We start from the raw sequence: 26691 nt of genomic DNA, 5'->3' as shown, positions 1-26691 counted from the left end.
ATAGCAATTCATAGCAGTTCGTCGTATTACAAAGCAGCTTCACGCTGTAAAGTGCGAGTGAAAAGAGGGTCAGCATTCAGGAGGCGCACAGGCTCGGGATAAGTGCTATTCTTAAAGCGGGAGGTATAGCACTTTAGAGACCAGTCTCTTACCTGAGGGCAGGGGTGCGAAAAGAGAGCAGGCAGGGTGGGAGGGGTCGGCAATCACCTTCTGCATCCTGCGCGCGTGATTTCTTTCTACGTCCGTGATTAGACATGGTAACGCCCCGCCTGCCTCTGAGGTGGTGGAAAGCCTGGGTGAGGCGAGGCGAGGAAATAAAGAAATAATACGCGAGAATTTTTGTAGAAGAGGCAAACTAATATTGTTTATGCCGCTGGCCTGTTTATTTGCATACATCTACATGTGTAAACTTGAAACATTATTGTACTGTAAAAAGGTCTCTTTTCCCTTGATCTTTATCTTTTTAGTATTAGTACTATTAGACAGCCAAATCAAATCATAGTTGTTCAATCAATTATTAAATCAAAGCAAACAGTACAAACAATATTGGTTTGCCTCTTCTACAAAAATTACAAAAGTTACAAGTTACTGTTGCGTGTTGCCATTCTCTTGTACTATTATTTCCCACCACGGAGTACCCTTGCATCTCGGAGGACAGGCAAGATGGGCAGTGTCGGTAGGCCAATCAGAGGCAGGCGGGGCGTTACCATGTCTAATCACGGACGTAGAAAGAAATCACGCATCCTGCGCTTAGTGCGTATGGTGTAGATAGAGGAGACGGATGGGAGGTCAAGGCCAATGATTTTTGGCGCTGTGCGTACCACCCTTTCCAGCTGTTTCCTCTCTAAGACGGTGGTGTTTCCATACCACACTGAGACTGAGAAGACGAGGACACTCTCCACAGTGGCTCTGTAGAAGTGAAACAACGCCTCCCCAGTCACACCGAACTTCTTTAAGAGGCGTAGGAAGTGAAGCCTCTGGTGGGCTTTACTCAAGATGTTACTAGTGTTAACTTCCCATTTCAGGGAGCAGCATATAGTGGTGCCAAGGAATTTAAAACTGTCAACCCTTTCAACAGGCTGGTCATCGATAACCAGGGATGGGGGCATAATCTTGTTTTTCCGGAAATTAAAGATAATTTCTTTGGTCTTAGCCAGGTTTAGAATAAGGTTATTCGAAGTGCACCAGTCTATGAGGGCTGCCACCTCGGCCCTTTCAGCCAGACAATCACTATTTACAAAAAAAGAATATAATTAGCACAGGTAGGCCTATTTTACTCACTGGAAGTGAAAATACTCAAAACAGGCCAGTGCTTACTTGTGTGTTTACAACACATGACCTAAATAGGAAATGAGATTTCAATGTGAACCCATTTTGTACTGAAGCCGATTCTAAAAAGCCTTCTAAATCCTGACCTTTTTCTGAAAAACTTCAAATATTTATATAGCAGCATACATTTTTGTCATTTTTGAATACTGTACATACTGTAGTATGAACACCTAAAGGGGTTCCCGCCCAGAATGGGTTAAGGAAGTTAGTCTAAAAGGGTATGTATTTTGTAGTTTTACACAGTAGGGCCTACCAACAGGCATCCATTAAGCTCCAGGTTTAGGATTCTTTCTCAGAAAACTGTGTGAAGTCAGGGGCGCTCTATCTTTAGACCCATTATTGGCCTTATACCGACCTTGAAACATACCTTAGTTACGTCACCAATAATAGTGGTCCCTTATTGGCCAAGGATTTCCACTGACATACCGACAGCCGATTTGCTCAGACACATATGACGTAAATTCTCCATTCATTGTCAATGGCATTTAATGTTTGTGTTCAGACAGAATCTACACATAGCTGTTTTCAAAAAACAAGCAAGCCTAGTTGAGCCAGATGGTGGACAGGCTAGAGCTCACCTGGTAAGAGCATAAAATAAGTAACTAAAATAAGGTTTCCTGCAGCTGGCCCAGGATTGAATTTAACCCAAGGCTCTTTGCTGGATGTAATGTGATCGTCTCGCTCTGTCCTGCCTTCCCCGTCTCTCTCTCACTTGTCTGTCACTATGACAAATAAAGCAGGGGAGAAATCTGTTTTGGTGGCAGAACTGGTGAACTGCAAGATGAGATTAAATCAAATATATATGAAATTAATAATATATTACATTTTGATATGCGTTTAACTTGTGATATGTGAATTAACAAAGGACTTCCCTGCTTCAATTGACTTCTCTATCAATGCATGTAGACAAATAAATAGATAAATACATTTATACTCATTCAAAAACACAGAGTTAGAGAGTACAAGTGAAGCGCTTTATGGAGACAATGGGGACTGGCATTCTACTGCCACGTTTCCTTTGCCACTTTTCCCGAATATTAACAAAGCAGACATTCCAGAGCCCTGCATTTGTTAATGATTGTTATAAGAGCTAGCTACATCCTGCCCAGTTAGCCTACTACCCTACTTGATGGCCTCTTGAAATAAAATAAGCCAGGCAGCCACCGCCATCGTCCCTGTCACAGTGTGTCACACCTGCTACCACCTAGGCTGTGCTGTCTGTCTGGAAGAACCAGGCGGCGACACATCTGGCAATGAACTCATCAATATCTGCATCCATCATTGTCATTCCATCAATCACTTTCCTCGTCCATGTATCTGCTCTGTTGCAAGATAGCACCTCATGTGGATTCATAAATCTGTTTCTTTTATCTCCCAGCATTGTCCTGCTTTCTGTTTGCCTTTTTTAAGTGCTATAAAAACAATGTTTATTATATTATTATTATTATTATTATTATTATTATTATTATTATTATTATTATTATTATTATTATTATTATTATTATTATTATTATTATAAGTATTATTATTTCCATTTGTATTCCACCCCTCCGCCTTCGCTCTCTCTATACAAACTCTAGGCTCTGTAGTTCTCCATCTATACCTCCATCCATAGTTCCTTACATTCTTTAGATTGGCTTGCTTTTCTTGCCACCACTCAATCCAGGTCATTAGTCTTCAATATCTCATTAATTAGTTGATGATTGGATCTGTATTTTTTAATTGGTTGACGAGGACCAGAGGGAGACACAAGTGCCAGGTGTGTTGTGTGAAGAATGCTTGTGTGCGTGCGTGCGTGCATGCATGTGTGTGCACTGCAGTAGTCTCCCTTTCCGTTTCTGTCTGTGAAAGACATGTGAAAGTGCAACGAATTATAAAGTGAGAGAGTTTGATGAATGGTGGTGATGATGGGGGTCACCAAGCAGATGAAGCCTAATAAAGCTGCCTTGAGTCATAGTATGTTTCTCAGCCTCACCTCAGTTTGTACTTAGTAAAATCCTCTGTTTTCATTTTTTATTTTGTAGAGTGTAAAAATTGACTCAAATGGATCCTGATGCATCCATAACTACATTTTGACTGATGATTTTACTATGCAGAAAATCTCAGTGTCCAAAAACAAAAAGATTTTGTAAAACACACACACACACACGTGCGTGCGTGCGTGCGTGCGTGCGTGCGCACGAGATGGAAGCCCTGAAAGAGCATAGGTAAAGGTGTTGCAGCCAAGGGCCTTCGCAGAAGTTGCAGGTCTCATTTATGACTGCATCCATCTACCATCTGTGGTCATTATATAGACTGATAACCCCATAGCCATTGTTACTGAGGAAGAGATCTGCAATGTTGCAAAATTATTTTCAAAATATCCATCTTCCTCTAAACTGTTTAATGTCAAATGGAGAGTACAAGTATTCATGCAAACACTGCACAGTGATGTAATTACTCTTTATTAAACACATCATTCATGACGCAAATATATGCAGAAAAGGACAAATGCATACTGTAACTGGCATACACTAGGTACTATGCACATCTCCAGGGTAATGTTTATGTTGCGAGTGAAGGACAGCAGATCACAGTGGTCTCTCAGCTGCCTGCCGACCTGCCAAGTTTTCCACTGAATTGTTCATTAACAAGCTCCGTTGGGGTGCGAGTCTGATTACTCCAACTCTCCCTCCCATAACCCCCTCAAGCTGCTATCCTCGCCATCACTCGTTTTCTACCTCTGTACCTTAGTCTGTATGTCTCTCTCGACACCGTTCTACTTTCAAACGCTCCATCTTTCCATACGCCCTTGTTCTCTAAAAATATACTATGATCCCTGTGATCCCTCATTCTCTCCCTTTGCATTCATGAGTTCTAGTCCAACAGATGGGAAATTTGTACAGACAGTTTGGCAGTGATGTGATTGTGAACCAGAAATGGAAATGGAAACCCGCACAAATATGCAGACATATTGAGTCTGCACATAGGAGTCCTTTGAGAGGCTAGTTAAGGATTACATCTGCTCCTCTCTTCCCAGCACTGCTGTTGTCCAACAGCAGTTTGCCTAATTCTAATTCTAGGTTCCTGGGAGATAGGGGGCTGATGTAATATTTTGGGCATGTCTGACATGGACTCCAAATCCATTATATGGCATAAAGATGACACAGGCAGGCCTGGGCCGTGGCTCAGCAGTCCAGGCACCTTGGCCGGTAGTCCGAGTCTGGCAGTGTGCCGCGGGTTCGACCCCCGATCCCGACGGCCTTCACTGCATGTCACCCCCCCCCCCATCTATCTCCCACATTTCCTGTCAGCCTACTGTCTCTACAAAACATATAAAATAAAGGCGAAAGCCGCAAAAAAAAACATAAAAAATAAAAATATGACACAGGCAGACAGACAGAAAGATACATAGATCTGCATAATTGTACGCATCACTGTCTTTATTGTATAGGACGGTGAGAATTTGTTGTACATATTGTTGAAAGAATAAAGTGCCCATTTTGGAAAAATGATGTGTGCCTGGAGCCGGCACTGATTAAATGGGCACAGACAACTACTGACAATGTATGAGTATGAGTACAACGAGAATTGTGTTCCCAACAGGCAACGGCCTATAGTATCTTTATAATTCCAACATCCCATTACTACGACTACATGGCTTTGCATGCGGTTAGGGTTAGTAATGGGGCGAGTCGGACCAACGGAATAATGTGCCATCAGAACAATGACACGGCACCATTTACCCAGGGACCCCAGCCTTCTCAGGAAGTTGGGCCCCCAATAAATGATCCTTCCTGTACATCTACTTTAAGCCACTCACTAGGGGAGATGGAAATGGAATTAGAGAGACCACTCAGAGAGCAACCTGTCTCATGTTGAAGTTAACCTAGCTCCATATGACTGATGATTCACAGCAAGACTCCGTCTCTCTGGGGCAAGACGTCAATTGGTGCTACATTGAAATAGGCCGCCTGTCTGAGAGCCTTGACGATGTTCACTTTGTGTACCCACCATATGCACACACAGCATGTACAAGAAAACTCACTCACAAATGCCAAATGCATACATGAGTTGTTCTTAGAGAACACGGTGCATACAGTTGAAATAAATAATCATACATAATGCAAAGGCTGGGAAAACATTACACAGTTGGAATTGTGGGTCAATGTTCCTATTCAGGGATAGAAATGGACAGCATTGTTTTGTGTTGTGTGAATCAATAATGGCCATTTGAAATGAAATAATACACAAAACGATCCACTCCACACAAGCAACAACATCGATAGCTATAAATCATATCCATGCTCCCCAAGGACAGAGATTAGATTCATCATTAGCATGGGAATAATACCCATGCTAATGATGCTGTGCTCTACCAAATGGATGGTAAAATATGTACCATCCAATGAGTCAGTGGAAGCAACATAGAGAGAGAGAGACAGAGAGAGAGAGAAAGAGAGAGAGAGAGAGAGAGAGAGAGAGAGAGAGAGAGAGTCTCACCTGCTCAAAGAATTCATCCATGAAACCTTTCTCCATGCCCACAGCCACCTCATCCTCCACCTCGGTTGTCTCCTTCCCCTCCTTCCCCTCCTTCCACACACACGCACGCACGCACGCACGCGCGCACACACACACACACACACACACACAGAGAGAGAGAGAACGACATCAACATGATTATGAGCAAATGATGTGTATTCAACGCACAGAAGGACTCCACACTTCTGGTCAGATGAAGAAGGGCTCCAGGCCAACCCACCGCGCCTGGAGCCTCTTAGTGTCGCCAACATCTTATCAGCCATCTTCCCCACTGACTGTCTCTGAACCCCAAGAGATAGTATTAGTGGGGGCTGTACTGTAGCATGCCACTTGGAGACAGGCCAGGGTCTGATCAGCCTTGGATCGCCTGTAGGAGGGTATCTGCTGCAAGACCCAGAAATATCCAATGATTCGATGTGTCCAAGTTTGTGCATCATTAGATGTTTTATTTACTGAGGTTTAAGACTGGGGGCATCATGCATTGTGCACACTTTACACATTAATCACCCAATTGGCTGCCTATCCGCAGTATGTACTGTATGTATGTATGTATGTATGTATGTATGTATGTATGTATGTATGTATGTATGTTAGGGCTTTAAGCAACTAGTCGACTATTCAACTAGTCGACTAGTAAATCCACTAGTTGACCATATAGGTCCTAGTTGACGAGTTGATAAAAAAAAGAAATAAAAAAACAAAACGTTTTTTTCCCCGTTTTTGTAGGCCTCAAGATCAGATAGAATGCTACATTATAGTCACCAATGTACAGTTTTTAAATGTACAAAAAAAATAAAAAAAAAATATTTTTTACATCGGTAGTTAAACAACTAGTTGACGAGTCGACTAGTAAACTAGGCAACTAGTCAGATAGTACAAATCACAAGAAGTGAAAGCCCTAATGTATGTATGTATGTATGTATGTATGTATGTCGGTGTCCTCCAACAGCCAATAAGGGACCACCATTATTGGTGACGTAACTAAGGACTCAGAGCAGTCATACCCAGACAGACAGCAGAGAGCTTCACGACTCAGAGCAGCAGTCGTACCAGCAGTGGTGAGTGCACCTCATGGCGTGCTCTGCTTGTGCACAAGTAGGCCATACATGGCGTGCAGAGTGCATTTCTAGTTAGTTGGTATTTTGGTAAATAAATTCAATTCCTTCCCCTGTGGTAGTAGTGCAAAAAGAAGGGGTGAACTCAAAGAAAATCAGTGGCACGACCTACGAGTTTTGGCAATGAAGCCTACATCAGGGTCCAATAGTTACAATTATGACATGCACATACACATGCATAATTTTATAGCGACCACAGACTGTCAATCTGATTAATGGCTTTTTAAACTTTACTGAACGGCGTGCCTTGGATTGTTTTTGACGATGGGGTAGGTAGGTATATATGGGAAAGGAGCTCCGGTGGTGTCACAAACAATATGTAGCCTGTAGTTTCAAGGTGCTGTGATACTATGGTTTATTACACGGCTTGGTTCAGCGGCGTGTTATTTCTTGATAATGACCGCTCTACTGCTCTGTGGTTATTATATTTTTTTATTCTAGCTTCACCGTCTCACCGTTTTATTCAGCTGAAGACTTGTGTTGCATGTTATTACCTCACCCTCCCCGCCACTTCACTGTACTATAACAAGCTAAGAAAAAGGAAAAAGAGGGGAGTGTGCATGGGTTCTCCTTGTAGTTAACAGGCTTTGCTCTAGAGTAGACTAGTGCAACAAAAAAGCCTCAGGCAACCAGCCCCCCAGCAGAACCAGAGAGGCAGAGAAAATAAGGCTTGGTATTCATTCTGTCCTCACCCAATTGATTTGGACAGGTCTCTCCAATCAAGCAGATGCTATGAGCTACACACAAACACACATGCCCACACATGTAGATAACATGTTTAGGGAGAATGCAGATAGGCATACTGGCCCTCGTAGGCGATAACTCATCATCACTGCTCGCCCCCTCTGGGACTCACACTTGGATAAAAGAGCATGGCAGGAGTGGTGGTCTGATTATATGGTTTATTAGATTAAAGAGTTGTTCTTGGCACCCTGCCAGCATAGAGTAAGCAAAGAGAAAGAGCAATCATACAGTTCATGACATGTAGCAAAAGCAAAGTCCTGTATATAGATGAGAAAGTTAGGGGAGAGAGTAAAGAAGACAATTGTGTCCATATGGAATCCTGCTTCATCAGCCTTCTTTTCCATATCATAGCGTTGTGTGGCAGAAAATCCAAGCAGTTTCTAATCTAGCAGATAGAAATTACTCATACAATTCTGTCAGACAGATAGAGGGAACCAACAGGGAGCATAACTAGATTTATTACTTTAATACAGCTAGGTGACATTCAATGTCACCTAGCAACACACACACACACACACACACACACACACACACACACACACACACACACACACACACACACACACACACACACACACACACACACACACACACACACACACACACACACACACACACACACACACACACACACACACACACACACACACACACACACACACACACACACACACACACGCGTGTCCCAGGAATGGGTGGACCAAAGGAGAAGTTTCCAGCTACAGCTCCATTTCTTTCTTTTGGTTTCTCTTTTCGTTTAGGAATATTCTTTTAAATAATAACCCACATTTTTCACAGATTATGCCCCCCTATGATAGGGCCCCCCATGATATCTATTTTTTGTTTTTTGTCGTGATTGCTAGCGATTCTCCTTTTCCTAACGATTCTCAACTTTGTTTTAATTATCTTTCCCTCTCATTCTCCCTGCCCATCATTCTGTCCTACCTCTCGCTTTCTCATTCTCCCTGCCCATCATTCTGTCCTACCTCTCTCTTTCTCATTCTCCCTGCCCATCATTCTGTCCTACCTCTCTCTTTCTCATTCTCCCTGCCCATCATTCTGTCCTACCTCTCTCTTTCTCATTCTCCCTGCCCATCATTCTGTCCTACCTCTCGCTTTCTCTCTCTCCTTCTGCCTCCGGACTCGGCTTCTATACAATCTTGTTAGCTAGCCCACACAACAGGGACTCAATTACCTCTGACTTCTCCCTCCTTCACTTTGTCTTTACCCTCATCCTTACTACCCTTCATCTACCCTTTGTCAAGACCGACCTCACCTTCATTGATCCAATATCCGATCCTCTTCATTCAATCTCTCTTTTGCCTCCACAGCTCATCTCATCTAACTGTTTTAACCAGCTGCTGCAAGCAGGCTGGTAGTGTCGACATTCATTCTTCATTCATTCATTCATTCATTCATTCAGTGTAATCAAAGGGATTCAGTTTAAATGTGGCCATTTACAAACAGCTATAACATAAATGGTGTAATGTAATGTATGACACTGATCAATTTAGGGCTAGTGTTTCAAACTTTCAATCTCTTCCACCGAGACAGTGGTGTGATGTTAGGTTCATCGAATAAAGAGGTTCCAGGTTTAGCATTTTGCCAGCAGCTAGGTTTGCACAAGAACGCTTATCCCGCATGCTGATGGAGATATTCATATAGTCATTTATTTAACGCTTATCTCGCATGCTGATGGAGATATTCATATAGTCATTTATTTGTTCCTAGCAGTCTGTTCTGGGTTAGACTGGAGAGCTGCATGGGAGGTCCAGCTGTGTCTGCTGACAGTGCTGGTGGGACTGAGTGAGGAGATGTCATAAAGCCTTCATTAAACCCTAATGATAGATGATCACAGCAGACAAGGAAAAGAGAGAGGGAGAGAGAGAGGGAGAGAGAGAGAGAGAGAGAGAGACATGGCGTTTTCCATCCCCACATCCTGCTTCCCCTGTGGAATATATTCTCACTGCAACCAACCCTGTGACTCACTGACCATGAAGGATCATGAAAGCGCCAATGACCATCTAACACAATTATAGAGATATGAGGAAAATCAGATGAGAGAGAATGATGTGGAGGAATGGAAGAGCGTATAAAAAACAATGTGGAGACAAAGAGTGATAACATATAAAATGAGAACTCACATGGAGAGGAAGAGGGAATCAAAGTGTGACAGAGAGAACAGGGCAGTTGGTATTTTACATCTCAGATGTTTCATCATCAATGTTTATTATTCATTTCCACTCTGACACAAGCACTAGAAAATGATGGATTGAGTTACTTAGGAGGTCCTAATGAGGTCAAACGTCATTTGTGTTTAACTACATCTCAAGACTCCAACAAGAATCTGTGATATAAAAGGACTACACTAGTACAGAATGATGTGAGAGGCTTTCTTCTTCGTAAAGAACTGCTTCATGTGCAGTGCTGGAACGCACTGGTGCAGGAAGATAGCCACGGTTACAGAGTGTAACCTACGGGTGCATAGATGTTGTGGTGCTTATCTGTTGAATTTGCAATCAATTCATGCATTTAATAAATAACTGTTATGCAAACACTGCATGCTAGCCAACAGTAAATAGTGGAACTTTTGCAAAAGGCAGACAGGTCTCTGGTGAAATGCCAGAGGATTGGTCACACTCATTTCATGGCTCATTAATGCAATCTGTTTTGTGTTGATAAACGTATGTATGTGAATGTTGTCAGATTATGTGCAAGTCAATGGCTTCATAACCAAAACAATTGCCCCCAGCCCAGATAAATTCTCATCTATCACACATAACGAGAACAGCCGTCAATTCGGTATGGTGCCTCTTCCTTGGAAAGACCAAGGAAATGATCCTATAGACTTCTGTAAACGGAGGCAGTGGCCTTACACAACCCTCACGAACAACGTGCACATCACAGAGGAACTACAAGCAAATGTAAGATATAGATTACCTTCATATTTTTCATATGATGTTCAGAAGAAGGCAATTTCACCAGAGCTAGTTGGAGACATAAAGTGTTTCTCGATAATATACACAAGACTGATTACCTGTGTAAAGTATTCTTACTAGGTGGAAATGAGTGTATTCTCGAGGAAACCATGTGGTGAATGTGGTTTTATATCACATGTTTTATATCAGCTCCCATATTGCTTCTGTACGCAACCCCTGAGTTAGTTTATAATTTCAAACAGCATTAATTAATACATAAAGACTGTGATATGCTTGATTGCTGTTGTACATGTCCAGATAGATCGATTTTGACTGTTTTTCATATAATTCAAAATGATGGATGATCTAAAGGTCAGAGGTCAAAAATCTGAACAAAAGTTGCTTGGCATGAGGAGACGCATATGTGTATCGAAGTTTTATTGCTGACGGCCAAACTGTTCTTGAGCTATGCCTGTTCAAAATTTGCATTTTCAATTGAGTGCTATAGCACCACCCTTTTCGCGAAACTAACAACAACCATATTTGTCCTTTATTAGACTCAAAGCCTTTTCTTTTGGACCAGTCACAACCAAATAAATAAGGCAAGAGAACTAAAATAAAGAAAAAGAAGCAAGTGGCTTATGAAAGATTAAAGTGCACGAGAGTTGAAGAGGCACACAAACACCAACCTGTGTACACAGTAACACACGCATGCACGCACGCACACTCACTCACGCAGACAGACAGACAGACAGACACAAGCCTTTGGGTTAGTGCTCTACATTAATCCTTTTAGTTAATGTGTCACTCTAACTCCACAGAGACAGGGAACTCGCGCGAGCGCGCGCGCACGCACGCACGCACGCACGCGCGCGCACGCGCACACACACACACACACACACACACACACACACACACACACACACACACACACACACACACACACACACACACACACACACACACACACACACACACACACACACACACACACACACACACACACACTTTCTAACAAGGTTCCACTAGAGAGGAAATGAGGATGCATGGATTTGAGGAGCAGGGAGCCATCTGATTCATTCAGAACATCACAGACAAGGAGGAAGCTATCATTACCGAGAGGATGGAAAGGAGAGGGCTATTACTGAAGAAGATGATGGTAGAGAATAGGAGGGCAATACTGATGGATAAATTGATGCGTTTACACACCATATGAAGTTGGTCATACTCTCACTCATATTTTTCCGAGATAGGTCCCCTATCATCTTTAACTTTGGCCTAGCCCCTAGTAGGTCCCCTATCATCTTTAACTTTGGCCTAGGCCCTAGCTGTTTGTCCCCTCTCATCTTTAACTTTGGCCTAGCCCCTAGCTGTTTGTTGTTTTGTCCCCTCTATCATCTTTAACTTTGGCCTAGCCCCTAGCTGTTTGTTGTTTTGTCCCCTATGTTTGTGACTACAGTATGTTTGTTCCCGCAACTTCCCAGTTTGCCACTTTGCTGTTCATTTCATGGCTACCTTCACTCTAGTCTATTTCTTGTTTGTGGCTACAGTAGTCTAACATAACTACAGTATGTTTTCATCCCATCCCTAATTAATGTCATGTCACCTTGTCCCATCCTGTTGTTCGTATTTCGGGGGCCTATCACTCTTAGTATATCTTTCTGTCGCTATACTGCTTACGGTCCTTTCCCCAGTTAGCTGGAATATTACAGGGCAATGTTTTGAGTTAAGTCGGCACGCAGCTGCCGCGTTATCAAATACCCACCAGATAACTTGACCTTGTTACTAAACTGGAGACAGCCAAAAACACCCAACTATAGCAGTAATCAGTAGGCATTGAGGCAAAATGTTTCAGATCAACACGTTGTCATGACAACGTATTCAGCTGTATGAGACAACGTTTCCCATCTTGTGACGGCTATGTCACTACGCCATCATCATCATCACTTCTTGGGACCACTCAGGGCTTGCCAACCATCGCCACGTCGGACCTTGTCATCTGACATCGTGGACATGAATTGTTCCCAACCAATGAACTAACAACAACAATGTGGGCTGCCTTGGTAACAGTTTGTTTTTTGTTTTTTTGGCTTTTGCCTTTATTTTATATATTTTATGGACAGGAAATGGGGAGAGATGGGGGGAAGACATGCAGCAAAGGCCGTCGGGATCGGGATTCGAACCCGCGGCACACCGCCAGACTGGATCACCAGCCAAGGTGCCTGGACGGTGCCACGGCCCAGGCCTTGGTAATAGTTTTAATGGTGGGATTAAACAACCGTCTTCCAGGCTAGACTGCATATGTTTAAAGTTACCTTTGAACAGCCAGTGCACCGATCGCCGAGTTGCTTGTCATGAAAATCCACTTTAAAACGGTGTAATCGCTTGTTGTAGTGTTGAACAATATTACAAAGTGCCGACCACAACAACAGGCAGGACGGGGCAGCCGCGCGCTGTTATGCAACTTTCCCATTGTAAACAACAGGGACTCAATTTCCCATAACCCTTTTTCACGTCGGTGCGACAGACCTTTTTGCGATGACGTCATCAAAACGCGTCTCACACACACACACACACACACACACACACACACACACACACACACACACACACACACACACACACACACACACACACACGCACACGCATTGTGTTGCTGGAAAACAGCATGCCTGCTCAAGATGTTAACCTGGTGGCTGGGTAAATTGGTAATTGGATATTTGGTGATTTTTTTTACTTTTGACTTACCCAGGGCATTTCTCTTCTTGACTCTCTCAACATCTCAACATGACCAGCTAACACATCTTGACCAACATAAATATAGACACCCAATTTACAGGGGCTGTGTAGGGAAGGCCAAATCGATGCTACTGTACCCCTGGGACCAATTCATAGCTTGCTCTCTCTCTCTCTCTCTGCTGAGATGAGGAGGTGTGAATTGTTCCCATCCCTGGTTTAATCACCACTGACAACGGCCTGTCACTCCAATGAGACTCAGGGCAGTTAGGATCTCTCTCTCTCAAATACACACACATACACACCATTATGCATCAACATCACAAACAGCATCCCACTGCACGCACGCACGCGCACACACACACACACACACACACACACACACACACACACACACACACACACACACACACACACACACACACACACACACACACACACACACACGTAACAGACAGACAGACAGACAGACAGACAGACAGACAGACAGACAGACAGACAGACAGACAGACAGACAGACAGACAGACAGACAGACAGACAGACAGACAGACAGACAGACAGACAGACAGACAGACAGACAGACAGACAGACAGACAGACAGACAGACAGACAGACAGACAGACAGACAGACAGACAGATAGATAGATAGATAGATAGACTCACAGTCCTAATCTTGGCACCTTGCTCGCTGATAACATTATTATATCATTAAACCTGGGGAAAACTGAATCCATTCTCTTTGGATCGAATATAATCTCAGCAAGGCTTCTCAGTTAAAGGAGAATTCCATGCTAGAAGGCTTTCTTACCTTTATTTGTAGAGGTCCAGGTGTTATTTTGTGCAAAAGTGCATTATTGGCTATTTCCCCTAATATAAGCCCTCAATGGGGTTGGATTTTGTTGCTAATTTGCTTATTTCCATCGAAATAAGTAGTAATGTGTGCTGCTTTGGATACTATTTACATTATGAAGAGAGTATAGCCTATAATATAGGCTATAGGTATATTATACCAAAATTATATATACAAAGATTTTGAGCAATGGAAATAAGCGAATTAGCACAACACCCCAATGCCCCATTCAATTCAATGCAATTCAATTCAATTAATTGAGGGATTATGGTAGGGGAAATAGCCAATAATGTGCTTTTGCACAAAATAACACCTGGACCTCTTTGGTGGGGACGTAACAGCTACAAATAAAGGTAAGAAAACCTTCTAGCATGGACAAAAATATCACAAAAAGACAAGATTACCTACCTAGGCTCCATCCTGGAGGCAAATCTTTCCTGTGATAAAATAGCTACCCATGTAATCTAAAAGGTCAACCAAAGAACACGATTCCTGTACACTGTACAGTATCTCATCACTGGTCAGCAAAAATACTTTGAAGATCCTAACAGCACCTCATGGTACCGTGCAGCATCTCAAAGGCCCTAAAAACAAGGCTCAATACCTCCCAAAACAAACTAGTCAGGCTACTACTTTGGCCAAACTCCCAGAACCCACTTCACCCTCACTCATTTTAATAGGTTGGAATGGCTTAAGCCCTAACCACACCAAAGGGTCAAGACCGTTTTAGTGTTGACGTGTGTCGTCCCACGTTGTCCCAAGTGATTCAACGCATGGAATTCAATGGCCCAAACCACACCAAAGGGTCACCATGCAACTCCTTGCAACTCTTTGGACCCAGGGAGTTGCATGGTGACCCTTTGTGATGTGATTAGGGCTTTAGGGTTGACGACAGAGTACAGCAACTTGCAATAATGGGCCTGGTCTATAAGATTCGCTACACGGCTACACCACCAAGATACCCATACCTACCAAAAATACTACAGAGGGAGTTCAACAAACCACGTGCAACCCAGATTTGGCTCAAACAAGGGGTTAAATTCATTTCGCTCCTATGCCATTAAAATGTAGAACGCCCAACAACAGCCATTAAGAAATGTGAATCCCTAGCCTCCTTCAAAACCGCTCTCGAGCACTATTTTTGAGGCCCTCATGTCCAAACATCAGGGGCGGCGGTGGCTCAGTCAGGGGTAGAGTGCCTGGATGGTAACCGCAAGGTTGCCAGTTCGAACCCGGGCTCCCCCAGAGTTAGTGTCGAAGTGTCCTTGAGCAAGACACTGAACCCCTAATTGCTCCCGATGTGCTAGTTGGTGCCTTGCATGGTTTCCGCTGCCATCGGTGTATGAATGTGTGTGTGAATGGGTGAATGTAATGCACAATCTCTGTAAAGCGCCTTGGATAAAGGCGCTATATAAATGCACCATTTACCATTTACCAAACATCCAAGACAAAAGTGAGGATGCCAATTGTTATTGCCTGGCCAGAATGAGATGATGTAGGCTATGACATAATTATGATGATAAGACACTTCACACGGGTGTGATTTTCTATACTGTTCACATATTTCCTTTTTTTCTTTGTATTTGTGTAGGCCTATTTGATTTGTATTTCTCTTTTGCATAGATGTAGGCCTACATGTCTTTAAATGTCTTGATGAATTGAAAATGGAGAACACCTGATGTAAGTCTTTTTCTGGTTTTATCCTTTTATTTTATTGACCTGTACTTTCTTTGAAATGTACCATTCTACAAACTGTCTATACAATTTTCAGTCAATCAATAGATGGATAGTGAGACTAACAATCCTAGTTTTGTCAGAATTTGAACATTTGCATCATTAAACTCTATGCTGTTTTATCCCAGAAACACTAAAGATGTTTTGGAAGACCATGTTGCCAAAATAAATACCGGATTAGCCTTTTCTCATGGGATGAATTATAGTGGAGAGTAACACATCAATGATCAGATCGAATACATATAAGCTTCAAAGCCTAAGACTAAAATAGCTATGTGCAGCAGCATATTCGATATTTTGCGAGCGGAAACATTGTTTTAATAAATAACTATTTTTTAGGCATTGGGCTAGACTTTTTCTTTAAATCCCACGTTGACTTTATTCGCTTAAAACAATAATAATATAGGCTACAGTAGGTCCAAAATAATGGCTCTTAAATGTAGACATTATGCAGAATGTACACGTGTGTCTTCTGATGAATTGAAAATGGTGGACCCTGTTGTAAACAAGGGTAATGCATAGGAACAGTTTTTGTATTGACTTGTGATTTCTTTTGAAATGTACCCGATAGCCTACTGATAATAAATAGGCTACTTCAATCAATCAAAGTCACCAGCTGTTGCTCAAACAGGGCAATCTGTTCCAACTATTCAACAAACGAATTACTTTTATGTATTGTCATAATTGTTTCGTGATTTGTAGCCCACTGTGAGAACAATTATGATTAAACTGATAAGTGATAATTGAGGTACTTAGGCTATTAAATGAAAAATTAAACGGTAACTTACGTGTTTAAGTTCTTGCGTGCGGTCTTTCATGGTTCTATCAGGCTTTTGCAACAAGTTCCGTTAGGTGATGTCTGCAGGGTAATGTGTCGAGTTAATTTTGATCGGTGAACAATGTGAGGCGGGGTCGACCAAAGGTGTCAAACAGCTGTGAGAATGCGAGTGAAAGTAACCTCGCGTCACCAGGCTTTCAGCAGCAGGCTACCGGAGCATTTCCCCCATCCGTTAGGTAGATGAAGGACTGGTGAGGCAGACTACACACTCGGGTGACGCGCGTAAAAGGTTATGAGAGGCCATTTGCTATTAACCCATGGAACAGTTCCTTAATTAGTCTTTTCAATCAAATAGTCTATGGACCAGAGCTACAATGATGTTAAGTTTTGCCGTTGCCTGGTCACGGTGGATATTATTCGGTTACAATTCCAGCTTTAAAAATTCCTTTCAGAAATCCAACTCAACTGCAGTACAGTAGGCCTACTACTTATATATTTTGATTTGGTTATCGACCAAACAGGTCCTCTTTCTCAGATAACGCCCAGCTGAACTGAGTTTTGGATCGACGTTTGACTTGGTCACGGTGCGAGAGCGACCCCTGCAGTTTACAAGTGATGTGGATTGCTGTCTAATAATACAATCAGTTATTAGCATTTATGTAATAATATAATTAATTCTGTATAAGTCATTATTAAATATTCAAAATATTCGAATCGTAGATACAGCTTGACTGATTCTTGTCTTGTCTGAATCAGATTCATAGATAGGCATACATACAGCTTGATCAGCTTGTCGGATTCTGAAATCTGAACTGGTCCATCCATGCATTCATTCAACAGGTTAGGTTAGGGCATTATGCTCTAGCAGGGTATTTTAATGTCTTGATAGTGTGCCATATCAACATTACTTACGTTTTAATTATGACACCACTTCAAAAGTATATACAAATAATTTTCATACTTTGAAATAACCATCTCCCACATTCCCTCCCCCAAGTTTGAATGGATGTAGAATTATGTTAATTTGCATAGGCTATAGGTGTGAGGGGACTTAAATTGAATATGTTTTATTATTTTAAAACTATGAGAGCTCCTGAATACATCTCAGACAATCATAGACTGGCCTACTCTCCTGTCTTCTTAACAAACTTTTGAGTTGAAGTCTGTTTACAGGGGGGTAATTTCAAAATGCTTTATTTTATTCTAGATAAATGTTATAAAATTGTATAAATAAAATGTGCTTGAGATGAGGGAGATTGTTCATCTTAAATACAAACACTGCATTCCAATATGGCATAATGAAAATCTTATTTAATGAAATGGGCAAGAAATTAGACATTTCATAATAAAAAGTGTTAAAATTCTGTGGCATTCTGAGTACAGGTCTTTATGTCTAACTTGATTTTTTACATGCCTGTGCCTGTAAGGAGGATCCCTCCATAAATATGCCAAGTGTTCATAAATGATAAACAGGACAGTATTTCAAAATTTGATTTAATCTTATGTTGAACCAAAAATGAAGTCCTGACACTTAGACATCACATGTTCAACTGTTCAGAGGTGAACCTTGGTGTGATGTTCACAAGGACAAATGTAGGCAAATCAAAACAAACTAGGTCTAGAAATTAGGTCTTCTTTTCCGTCCAGTGTATTTGGTGTCTGGTCGAACCTCTCTGCAGAAAACAAACAGAATTAAGAATAACCGTCATCATATGCAGTGGTTGCTGACAACAATTTATCAAAGTCATTATCTGAAATCAAGAAGGCAGCTTATCATAGAAGACAATGATCAGTTTACAAAGATAAATTATAGTATAGTCTCTATGATTTATGGTTAGGATTACCGGCCCTGCCGTCTTCTTCTCTCTTTCTTCTCCATGATCCAGTCTTTTCCCTTCTTCACAGATTTTCCTTTCATGTTTTTAAAACGATTTCTTCACCAGAAGAAAAAAAAGAAAGAAAATGTGAAAAAGCATGGCAAAAACCACAGACTGTTCTTTTACAAAATCCCATGTATTAAAACCGTTTTAATCTACAGCATGTACAGTACAGACTTAAACTGCAGCGTGTAAATAGATTTAAACTGAAGAAGAACAGATTTCAAATGCAGCATGCATTACCAAGAGAACAGATTTACACTGCATTGTGTAATTGTATTATTATTAACAAGGGAACCAATTCAAAGTGCAGCATGTAAACAGGCAGGAAAAACTACATGACAGTGTTTCTAGTCACACAGCACAACAACCCTGTTACATTGTTCTGGGTCCTTCAGCCACATCAAGGCAGATATAACTGAACCTGCTTTTACTGAGACCCAAGACCTTTGTAAGACTCATAATTGTTTAAGTGTTTGTCTTGTGTCATTACCTTTCTCCTGTAAACTGGACCTGATTTGGAACACCTCTCTGCAAGGTTTCTATTCCCAACCCCTGAATTAAAAAAGAAAAGAAAAAAAACATATGTGGCAGTGGATCAGGGGTAGATCAGCTGGATGGGAACCGTGACGTTCCCATCCAGAGTTAATGTTAATGTCGAAGTGTCCTTGAGCAAGACTCTGAACCCCTAATTGCTCCTGATGTGCAGGTTAGTGCCTTGCATGGTTTCCTCCGCCATCAGTGTATGAATGGGTGAATGTAATGCACAATCTATGTAAAGCGTTCACTCTGAAAATCTATATTCAAAGATTTGCACCACATTTTCACGATTTTTCAAAAATAGCAGATATACAAGCTCGTAGCGCTTGTAGATCTGTAGTATCTGTTGCCCTGCCTTTAAGATAGACAGCGCCAATGTCTGAACCAAATCTCAAGCTCCTTACCTTGGGCAGTACTCCTGTTACCCCGGCAAACAGACACAGGAAAAACCTATTAGAAAGAAGAGAGATCGCTTATTATGCAAATTTCAGTCATAGTTATGTAACAAGGGAAAAGGGATAGCTAAATGTCAATTTCTAGCAGGCACAAAAATGTGTCATACTGGTATTCTGACAACTTTAGTCCATTGTTAGTCTCGTGTTGCCTCTCACAATTTCCAAATGCTACAGTCTGGAGCAACGGAAGTTCTATCATGAGTAAAATATAAAGCGGAAGTGGAGCCTCCTCCCCACTAATGTTGCATCTTTACAGTCGCGCACATTCATTTCTGGCGTGTGTGAACGTCACTTTCTCACATTCAACTTTGTTCAATAGTGTGTTTCCATAGAGCCTTCCAGGTGAAATCCCCGGCGCTAAAACACACCTTAAACATGCCTTAATATCTAGCGGAAAACCCACCAATAAGCCCTTATCCGACACAAATTAACTAATCTTTCTCAGCCGTCACTGGCGCTGCAAAAAAAAGTGTAAACCAAACATGTAGGTAAACATGTAAAAAAGCAATAAGAACATACTTTTTAGCCTTGGTGCTGTTGGGGTAGTCCACTACCATGCCTCCACCGAAGCCTGCCCTCATAGCCTGGGATGTGATCAGTTCAAGCTAGACAAAGAGAGGAGAGACTGAAGTTTGGTAAATGCATTTTTAATATAGTTACACTCAATTGACTACAGGCTCCTTCTAACATTCACAAGGTACGATATGAAGAGTGGTTTCGGATGTTATCTCCGAATTTAATGTCCGTAATCAGCCGTTATCAACACCATTCAATGCAGCCAGTATTCGAAGCAGGTGATATGAATGAAAGGAGTTTACCTGTTGGGAATTCTCTGGATAAATCTGAAAAACAGCACGTGCACCTCTCGCCTGAAAGATGAAATACACATTTGCAAAAGAATATGAAGCAAGTAGAGTACGTTTAACTTGATAATGAAATAAATCACTCTTCAGTTCATCATGAGAATCAATAAAACCTTACCAGGCTGGAATACAGAGATGTGAAAAAGGTATAGAGTCTCTTTGGAGGACTGTGTGTCTTTTTGTCTGCATTGCAGAGCCACTGTAGAGCCGAGATACTGAGAGGGACCAAGAAAATATAGCACAGGGAAAAGACATGAAAGATTAGGAGATATTATAGGTATGCAATATTGAAAGGTAAAAGGGGGGAGATACATAATTATTTTTATTCAGGTTATGTTTTTTTACCTGATGCATCCATCAAATGTGCCAGAGCGAAAAGGTACACCCTGCCCCATGTCCCCCAACACAAGGTCTCCCTCTACCTCCCTCTCGAGGGCAACATCTGCATGAAAAGAGAAAATGAAATTCACTCGATGGGTCCTCTGGAGTCTGAACTAACTGGGTGTCCAAAACATTATTAACAGAGGTTATGTACATTTTTGTGAAAGGTCACAGTCACTACCACGCCTGGAAAGTTCCTTTCCACTGCAGCTTAAATGGGTTGATACTGAATATTTTGCACATGCATCGTTTGATTGATTGATTGTATACTGTATTAATATGTTTGAAAACAGTACGGCAATTGTGGTCTATTACACTAAATTGACAGGGACAGAGGATGACACTCCCACAGGGGGTCTTATGTGGAGCTCGTTGAGGGAGTGCGTTGTTTGACTGTCTGGGGCAAGCTAGTAGGAGATAAAATAAAATGATCTAAGTCCAATTATAATGAGGACGTCATCCTCCCAATGATGACTTTGACAACTTTTTTCCCAAAGACTTTGGCAAGGGGAGAACAGGGGGCAAAACAATTCTGGCAGTTTAATGAATTTTGAATGGGTAATTGAGAAGTTTTGTGGCTGTTGGTAGGGCATTTCACATTTTGGTGGCAGTATAGGAGAATGAATTTTCCACCAAACTAGTGGTAACAAGGTCAGAGTAGCTCCTTCTGGGGTTGTGCCCATGGGCGTCTCTCACTGTAGACATTAGACAAGTCGTTTGACCGGTACAGTCCAGTGAGTCCTGAGGTGAAGGTTGAATTAGCAATCTATTTGTACAATAGTCAATGCAAAGCTAACCCAACATCGCTGTGCTGATGTCGACTCCAACCCAATAGTGTCCCTCCTCTGTCAGATGGTCACCACTCAGCCCTGAGCCACACCTGGGAGAGAGGGAAAAGTCAGCTGTGTTTGTCTTGTACAGATGTAATGTGACAGTTCGCTGTGTTTGACATGTACAGAAGTTATGCAGCCTTCACTTTTTAATTATACAAAACAAACACCTATTTGATGATTTAATTCAACCTACTGCTAAAAGACCAAGTGAAATAAATTTGATGAAAGCTGCATGAATGTCATGAATGTCCTACACATGATTTGAACTCTCCCGAGTGGAAGATATATCTGATATACCCGACGAGGCCTAAATAGTTTTCCGCTCTGTTGTCAATAAATTATTTTGGGAGCTTTTAAAACGGTGTGCTGATCTCCTCTCTCCTCCGGACCACCTTCAACTAATGCAGATGTACTCGTTATATTCAATTAACACACTAGTAGTCTAGTACCATTATTAAAATAAGTTCTGGATTGCAGCTTTTTATGTTGTTCTCCGATACAATTTGAATATATTACATATATATATATATATATATAACAAAGATCTCCGTTATAATAACAGCAGTAATGAAAAGCATACCCCACATCTAGGAGGAAACAGGTTTCTCCCTCTGGCAAAGACAATAGCTCCACAGCTCTCTCTGACATTTGACTTTGTATCTCAATCATCCGCGAGCTGGAAACCAAACACAAAAAGGTCTCATTTACACTTAAATACATGTGACTGTTTCTTGCTATCTATCCATCTATCCATCCATCTATATGTATGTCTAATTTACTATGGAACAAAATTACTTTTATTATAAACAACTGTATTAAGTGCCACAGTGCAGTTAAATATACGACATTGAGATTCTGCAACAGCACAATTGAAATGTCTCCAAATATGTATTTTCAAAGACAGTCTTCTTCACCTTAAGACTTGTTAGACTTGGATCAAGTAGATTTCGACATTAATCGCATTATTAATTATCAGACTCAATAAAATACATCTATGATAGTGTTGATCCAAGGCTAACATTACTTTATCAGACTCAGTCAAGTCAAGTCACAATATAATGACACAATAATAAGATGTTACTCACTTCTGGGAGTATTTCTTGGCTTCCTTCTCGTTGTAGAACTACAGAGAAGAGACACAGTTATAGGGATTGGACTACATTATGTTTAGTTAGTTAGTTATAGTTACATTATGTTTAATACTTGTTATGATGACGGTGTGTATTCTTGTTAAAAACTAAATGCAACCCAAGATAATTATCTATCTTTTAAATGTTCGCCAAGATGTTGGCATTTTTCTTACATGCTTTGGCCAAGATCTCAACTTGAAAAAGTGGTCAACTAAATGTTTATGTTAGCCTGTTGGCTAATCCATTGATTACTAGCCGCATCTCAAATCATGCTGGTTTAAATGAGAACGTTAATGTGTTACTTACTATTTCTGGGGGAGCCATGTGCTCAGGCCTTCGACAGCTGGAGGCCATGGTTCTTTCTTAATGGAAAGGTATTAAAATAAATAATAGTCTAAACATACATCCTGATCCAATCTAGTTGTGCTGTGTTGTAGTGAAAACTGTCCACACGTGAAGAAATGTGATGTGACGTCATATGTAGGAGACGACACGAGCGACCCTTATTTAAAGGAACAGCTGACTGGTGTTTTCAATATTATTTTACTTTCAATGTTCGTCCAACAATGATCGATTGACAACAAGGCCGAACCACACGATACCAGGGACCACATAAAATACTACTCAAAGTCTCAAACGGGTTGGTTGTCTAGGTTAGAACCCGGTTAGAACCCGCTGCAGTGGTGTCCGCCTGTCCCGGTGAGATCCTAACCACCGGAATCTCTCACACAACGATGTCTGGGTCACTGAGATGAATATCTAGCTAGGTTGTAACGCCAAATATCCTGTCTCGTACGGAAAGCTATAAAGTCTCTCACGAGGAGTTTAGCCAATACTTCTCGCTTCTCCCTAAATCTCTTCTTTATATACTATAGGGTTCGGCTGGGTGCTTGTCACGATGACGATGCCAGTCGACTGTGGATTCGTGTCACCATTGACCTGATGTCAGCATCTGTTGTCTCCATATATGGAGCTCTAGGTGAAAGCCTTCGTTACACCGCCATCCAGCTGAAGTTCTTAACAAGTATGATTATATATTATAAACAATCCAGCGTGTTGTTTCTATCCGGGTCGGTTTGCTGTCGTACTCGTTTCCTGTTTACATCGCTCCTCATTGGTTCTAAAGCTACCGGAACCAGAGCCGCCTTCCTTCCTTCTTCACTTTCCATTGCTTCTTCTTCACTCTTCGCCGAGCGGTCGGTCACCCCGGACGGTCCTGCCGCGGGATAATGGCAGAGGTCAGTCAGAGACTGGGAAAAGGAGCTCACAGGTTTTCTAATATCAGGAACTCTCACAATCGCGCCACCTTCAAATGTCATGGTTGTCTTCTGCTTACAAACGGTACCTCAGATAGAACTGTCCAAGATAGGCCTGCTATATCCGACCATCCGCAAGTGTCAACAACAAGTGAGGAGGCAGAATACAGAACTCAGATACCGGTACGTTGTAGGGTACGAAATGTTCAAGAAAAAGAGGCCTTGCTAAATGTTTGTCACTCTGACACATCTATGGATTTGCTTTCTTTGGATCCAGATGTCAACTCCTCCATCCTTCAACACAGAGAGGACATGCAGAAAACACTGTACTGGTCATCAGCTGTGCAACCTCAACTTCAAATGCGCCTGATTGGCAGGGTGACACTCGGGAATAAAACAAGTATTGTTATGGCAGCTACTCTTCACCCTGATCTATTCAGATCATGTCAACAACTAAGAGGATTCAGCACCCTTATCCTTAAAGTTGCTCTAGCAGAGCAACGGTCGAGATTTGGGTTGTCAGTTAATGGGCTGAGTTTAAAGGAGCTGAAACATCTTACTGACTCACTTCAACCCTCCACTTCCGCTAGATTCTACAGCTGGAGTACTAACGACAGCAAATCAGATGCACCCCCTTTATGCAGGAGCAAGACAGCCTATTACGACATCCTCCGTGTGACCCCTAATGCCACCCAGTCCCAGATAAAGACAGCCTACTACAAACAGTCTTTCATCTACCATCCTGATAAGAACCAGGGGAACGAGGAGGCCACTCAGCGATTCTCCGAGATCAGTGAGGCCTACACCGTGCTGGGAAACAAAACCCTGAGGAGGAAATATGACCGTGGAATTATGAGCCAGTCTGATGTCCAGGGGGCTGGAAGGCCCTCTGATAGAGAGACAAGTAAACCCTCAGGATCCCAGCAGCAACATGGCAGTAGACGTTTCTCCCAAGCCCATGGGAAGCCCATGTTTGATTTTGATGCCTTCTACCAAGCGCACTATGGGGAGCAACTGCAGAGAGAGAAGCAGCTTAAGGCTAGGAGAGAGCAGATGAAGCTAAAACAGGAGAAAGACTTAAAGAAATGGAAGCTTGGTAAAATGACGGAGATAACGGCTGGGATGCTGTTGGCTATGGCTGGAATAATCTTGATCAGTGTCACCAGGAGCTGAAAGCAGTCCCTTAAGCCTAATTTATACAGAACTGATTTTCAAGCTAACAACGCATTCACATGCCAACATTGAAAATCTGTTCGACACCTTTGTGCGCAGTCCAATTCGATATAAATGAGGCTTCATCACCAAGCTTGTCTGTTAGGACTTTAATAGATGGGCGGTGTTGTGGAATTCTGTATTGTTGATGCAAACTGAGTCGGGCACTTCACATTAAAATTGAATTGAATCACATTCATGGGAGAACATGAATTAAACATTCAGGGTGGTGGTACAGTAGTTCTTGGGGGGGAAAGCAGGGAGAGAGCCTAGACTAGTTATATACTGCGTATATGTATAAGAGGAGCTTTCTTGGGTCACTAGACCAAGCTTTACCCTAATACATACCAGGCCTGTGCCATGCCATCTTGTGTCTATAATATTAAGCCATATAATAAGGAAAAAGGTGAACAACATAACAATATGAGGTATAATTCTTCCTCAGTACATGCACTTGCATATTGCACAATTTTAGACCATTAAAAGCTTTTTGTTTTTAGTGAAAGCCCTATAGGTCTAAGCCTTTTAAATTGCTTAGAAATAAATTATGTAAAAAGGTAGGCCTACAGTATGTGTGAAACTATTGTGTTTAGTACTACCACAGGCAAAATATTGCAATTGTTGTAAAGTGTCAGTAATGCCACCACCCACCATTATAAGAGACCTGAAATAATGACATTAGATGTCTGTGTACATCTAGGGAACTAGTACCAATTATTCTGATTAATTATCCAAAGCCAGATTTCACTCTCCTTGAATGTTTAACTTTGTATATAACGTTGCTGTCGGGAGGAAACCACCTAACTCCATTTTTGAGGTTTTTGATTTTTTTTTTTGCATAAATCTGTGCTATTGAACACCCTTTACACACCTTTGTGTTGTTTCGAAAATATAGAACCAATGTAAAGTCGTAAAAAACGCTTTGGACAATACAAAACCTCTTAACTCCATTGGACCCTCAAACTGTCTGCTAAAGGCTAAAGCAACTAAGTCACAACACCAACTTTGATGAGGCAGTATTGATTTGTTTTCAAAATATACGGTTTTCTTAATTTCCTGAAAACGTTATATTGAGGTTAGGCTGTTTCTTCCCGACAGCAGAGATATGCAACTGTAGAAGTGATTACATGTGTTCATGTAAAACTAATGTACTGTAAAGGCTTCACCAATACTTGTTTGATAACCACATATGATCATTGCAACAAAAAGAACGCACAATTTACCCTCAATTTCCTGTATGTTGGCTCTTTACTGTAAAAACCCAAAACTGATTGGAAGTTTAGTACAGTGTAACTAGGAAATTGCGTATTTCTTATATTAAGATGAATACTTTAATCAAAGTAAGAATTGCATTCAATGTTTCTGTAAGTCAGTTGGACATAATAAAATCTAATTTATTTTAGTCTCCCATGTGTTCA

The 26691-nt window shown here is 41.6% G+C and overlaps 3 protein-coding genes across 3 annotated transcripts in view; 1 reads left to right on the top strand and 2 right to left on the bottom strand.

Annotated features, from left to right (window-relative positions):
* Positions 1–16766, bottom strand: part of stx1a (syntaxin 1A (brain)) — a gene marked incomplete at both ends in the record, with an annotated part of 51005 nt that extends 34239 nt beyond the window's left edge. Inside the window, 2 exons of the mRNA XM_079514050.1 lie at positions 5812–5889; positions 16737–16766. Coding sequence (XP_079370176.1) covers positions 5812–5889; positions 16737–16766 — 108 coding nt within the window. The remainder of the gene's footprint in view (positions 1–5811; positions 5890–16736) is intronic.
* Positions 16767–18201: 1435 nt separating this feature from the next.
* bud23 (BUD23 rRNA methyltransferase and ribosome maturation factor) lies at positions 18202–23313 on the bottom strand. Its single transcript, XM_079514235.1, has 12 exons — positions 23112–23313; positions 22761–22798; positions 22256–22351; positions 21640–21722; positions 20807–20903; positions 20580–20676; positions 20417–20467; positions 20118–20203; positions 19548–19593; positions 19097–19158; positions 18571–18660; positions 18202–18399 (listed from the first exon to the last, which is right to left on the bottom strand). The coding sequence occupies exons 1-12, from the start codon at positions 23157–23159 to the stop codon at positions 18345–18347; spliced, it is 849 nt and encodes a 282-aa protein (XP_079370361.1). The 5' UTR covers positions 23160–23313; the 3' UTR covers positions 18202–18344.
* A 721-nt stretch (positions 23314–24034) lies between these two features.
* dnajc30b (DnaJ (Hsp40) homolog, subfamily C, member 30b) lies at positions 24035–25497 on the top strand (the record flags this gene model as incomplete). Its single annotated transcript, XM_079514234.1, has 1 exon — positions 24035–25497. The coding sequence occupies one exon, from the start codon at positions 24035–24037 to the stop codon at positions 25232–25234; it is 1200 nt and encodes a 399-aa protein (XP_079370360.1). The 3' UTR covers positions 25235–25497.
* Between the last annotated feature and the right edge of the window lie 1194 nt (positions 25498–26691).

Source organism: Electrona antarctica (genome assembly GCF_951216825.1).
Source record: "Electrona antarctica genome assembly, chromosome: 11".
Taxonomy (NCBI): domain Eukaryota; kingdom Metazoa; phylum Chordata; class Actinopteri; order Myctophiformes; family Myctophidae; genus Electrona; species Electrona antarctica.
The sequence above is the reverse complement of the archived record's forward strand: the minus strand, read 5'-3'. Positions and strand labels throughout refer to the sequence as shown.

Excerpts from the sequence above, each read along its gene's own strand:
- bud23 (XM_079514235.1), bottom strand. The coding sequence starts at position 23,159 with ATGGCCTCCAGCTGTCGAAGGCCTGAGCACATGGCTCCCCCAGAAATA. Across the intron at positions 22,799-23,111 it reads ACATGGCTCCCCCAGAAATA|TTCTACAACGAGAAGGAAGC; the intron begins GTAAGTAACACA and ends TCTTCTCTGTAG. Across the intron at positions 19,594-20,117 it reads AACAGCACCAAGGCTAAAAA|GTTTTTCCTGTGTCTGTTTG; the intron begins GTATGTTCTTAT and ends TCTTTCTAATAG.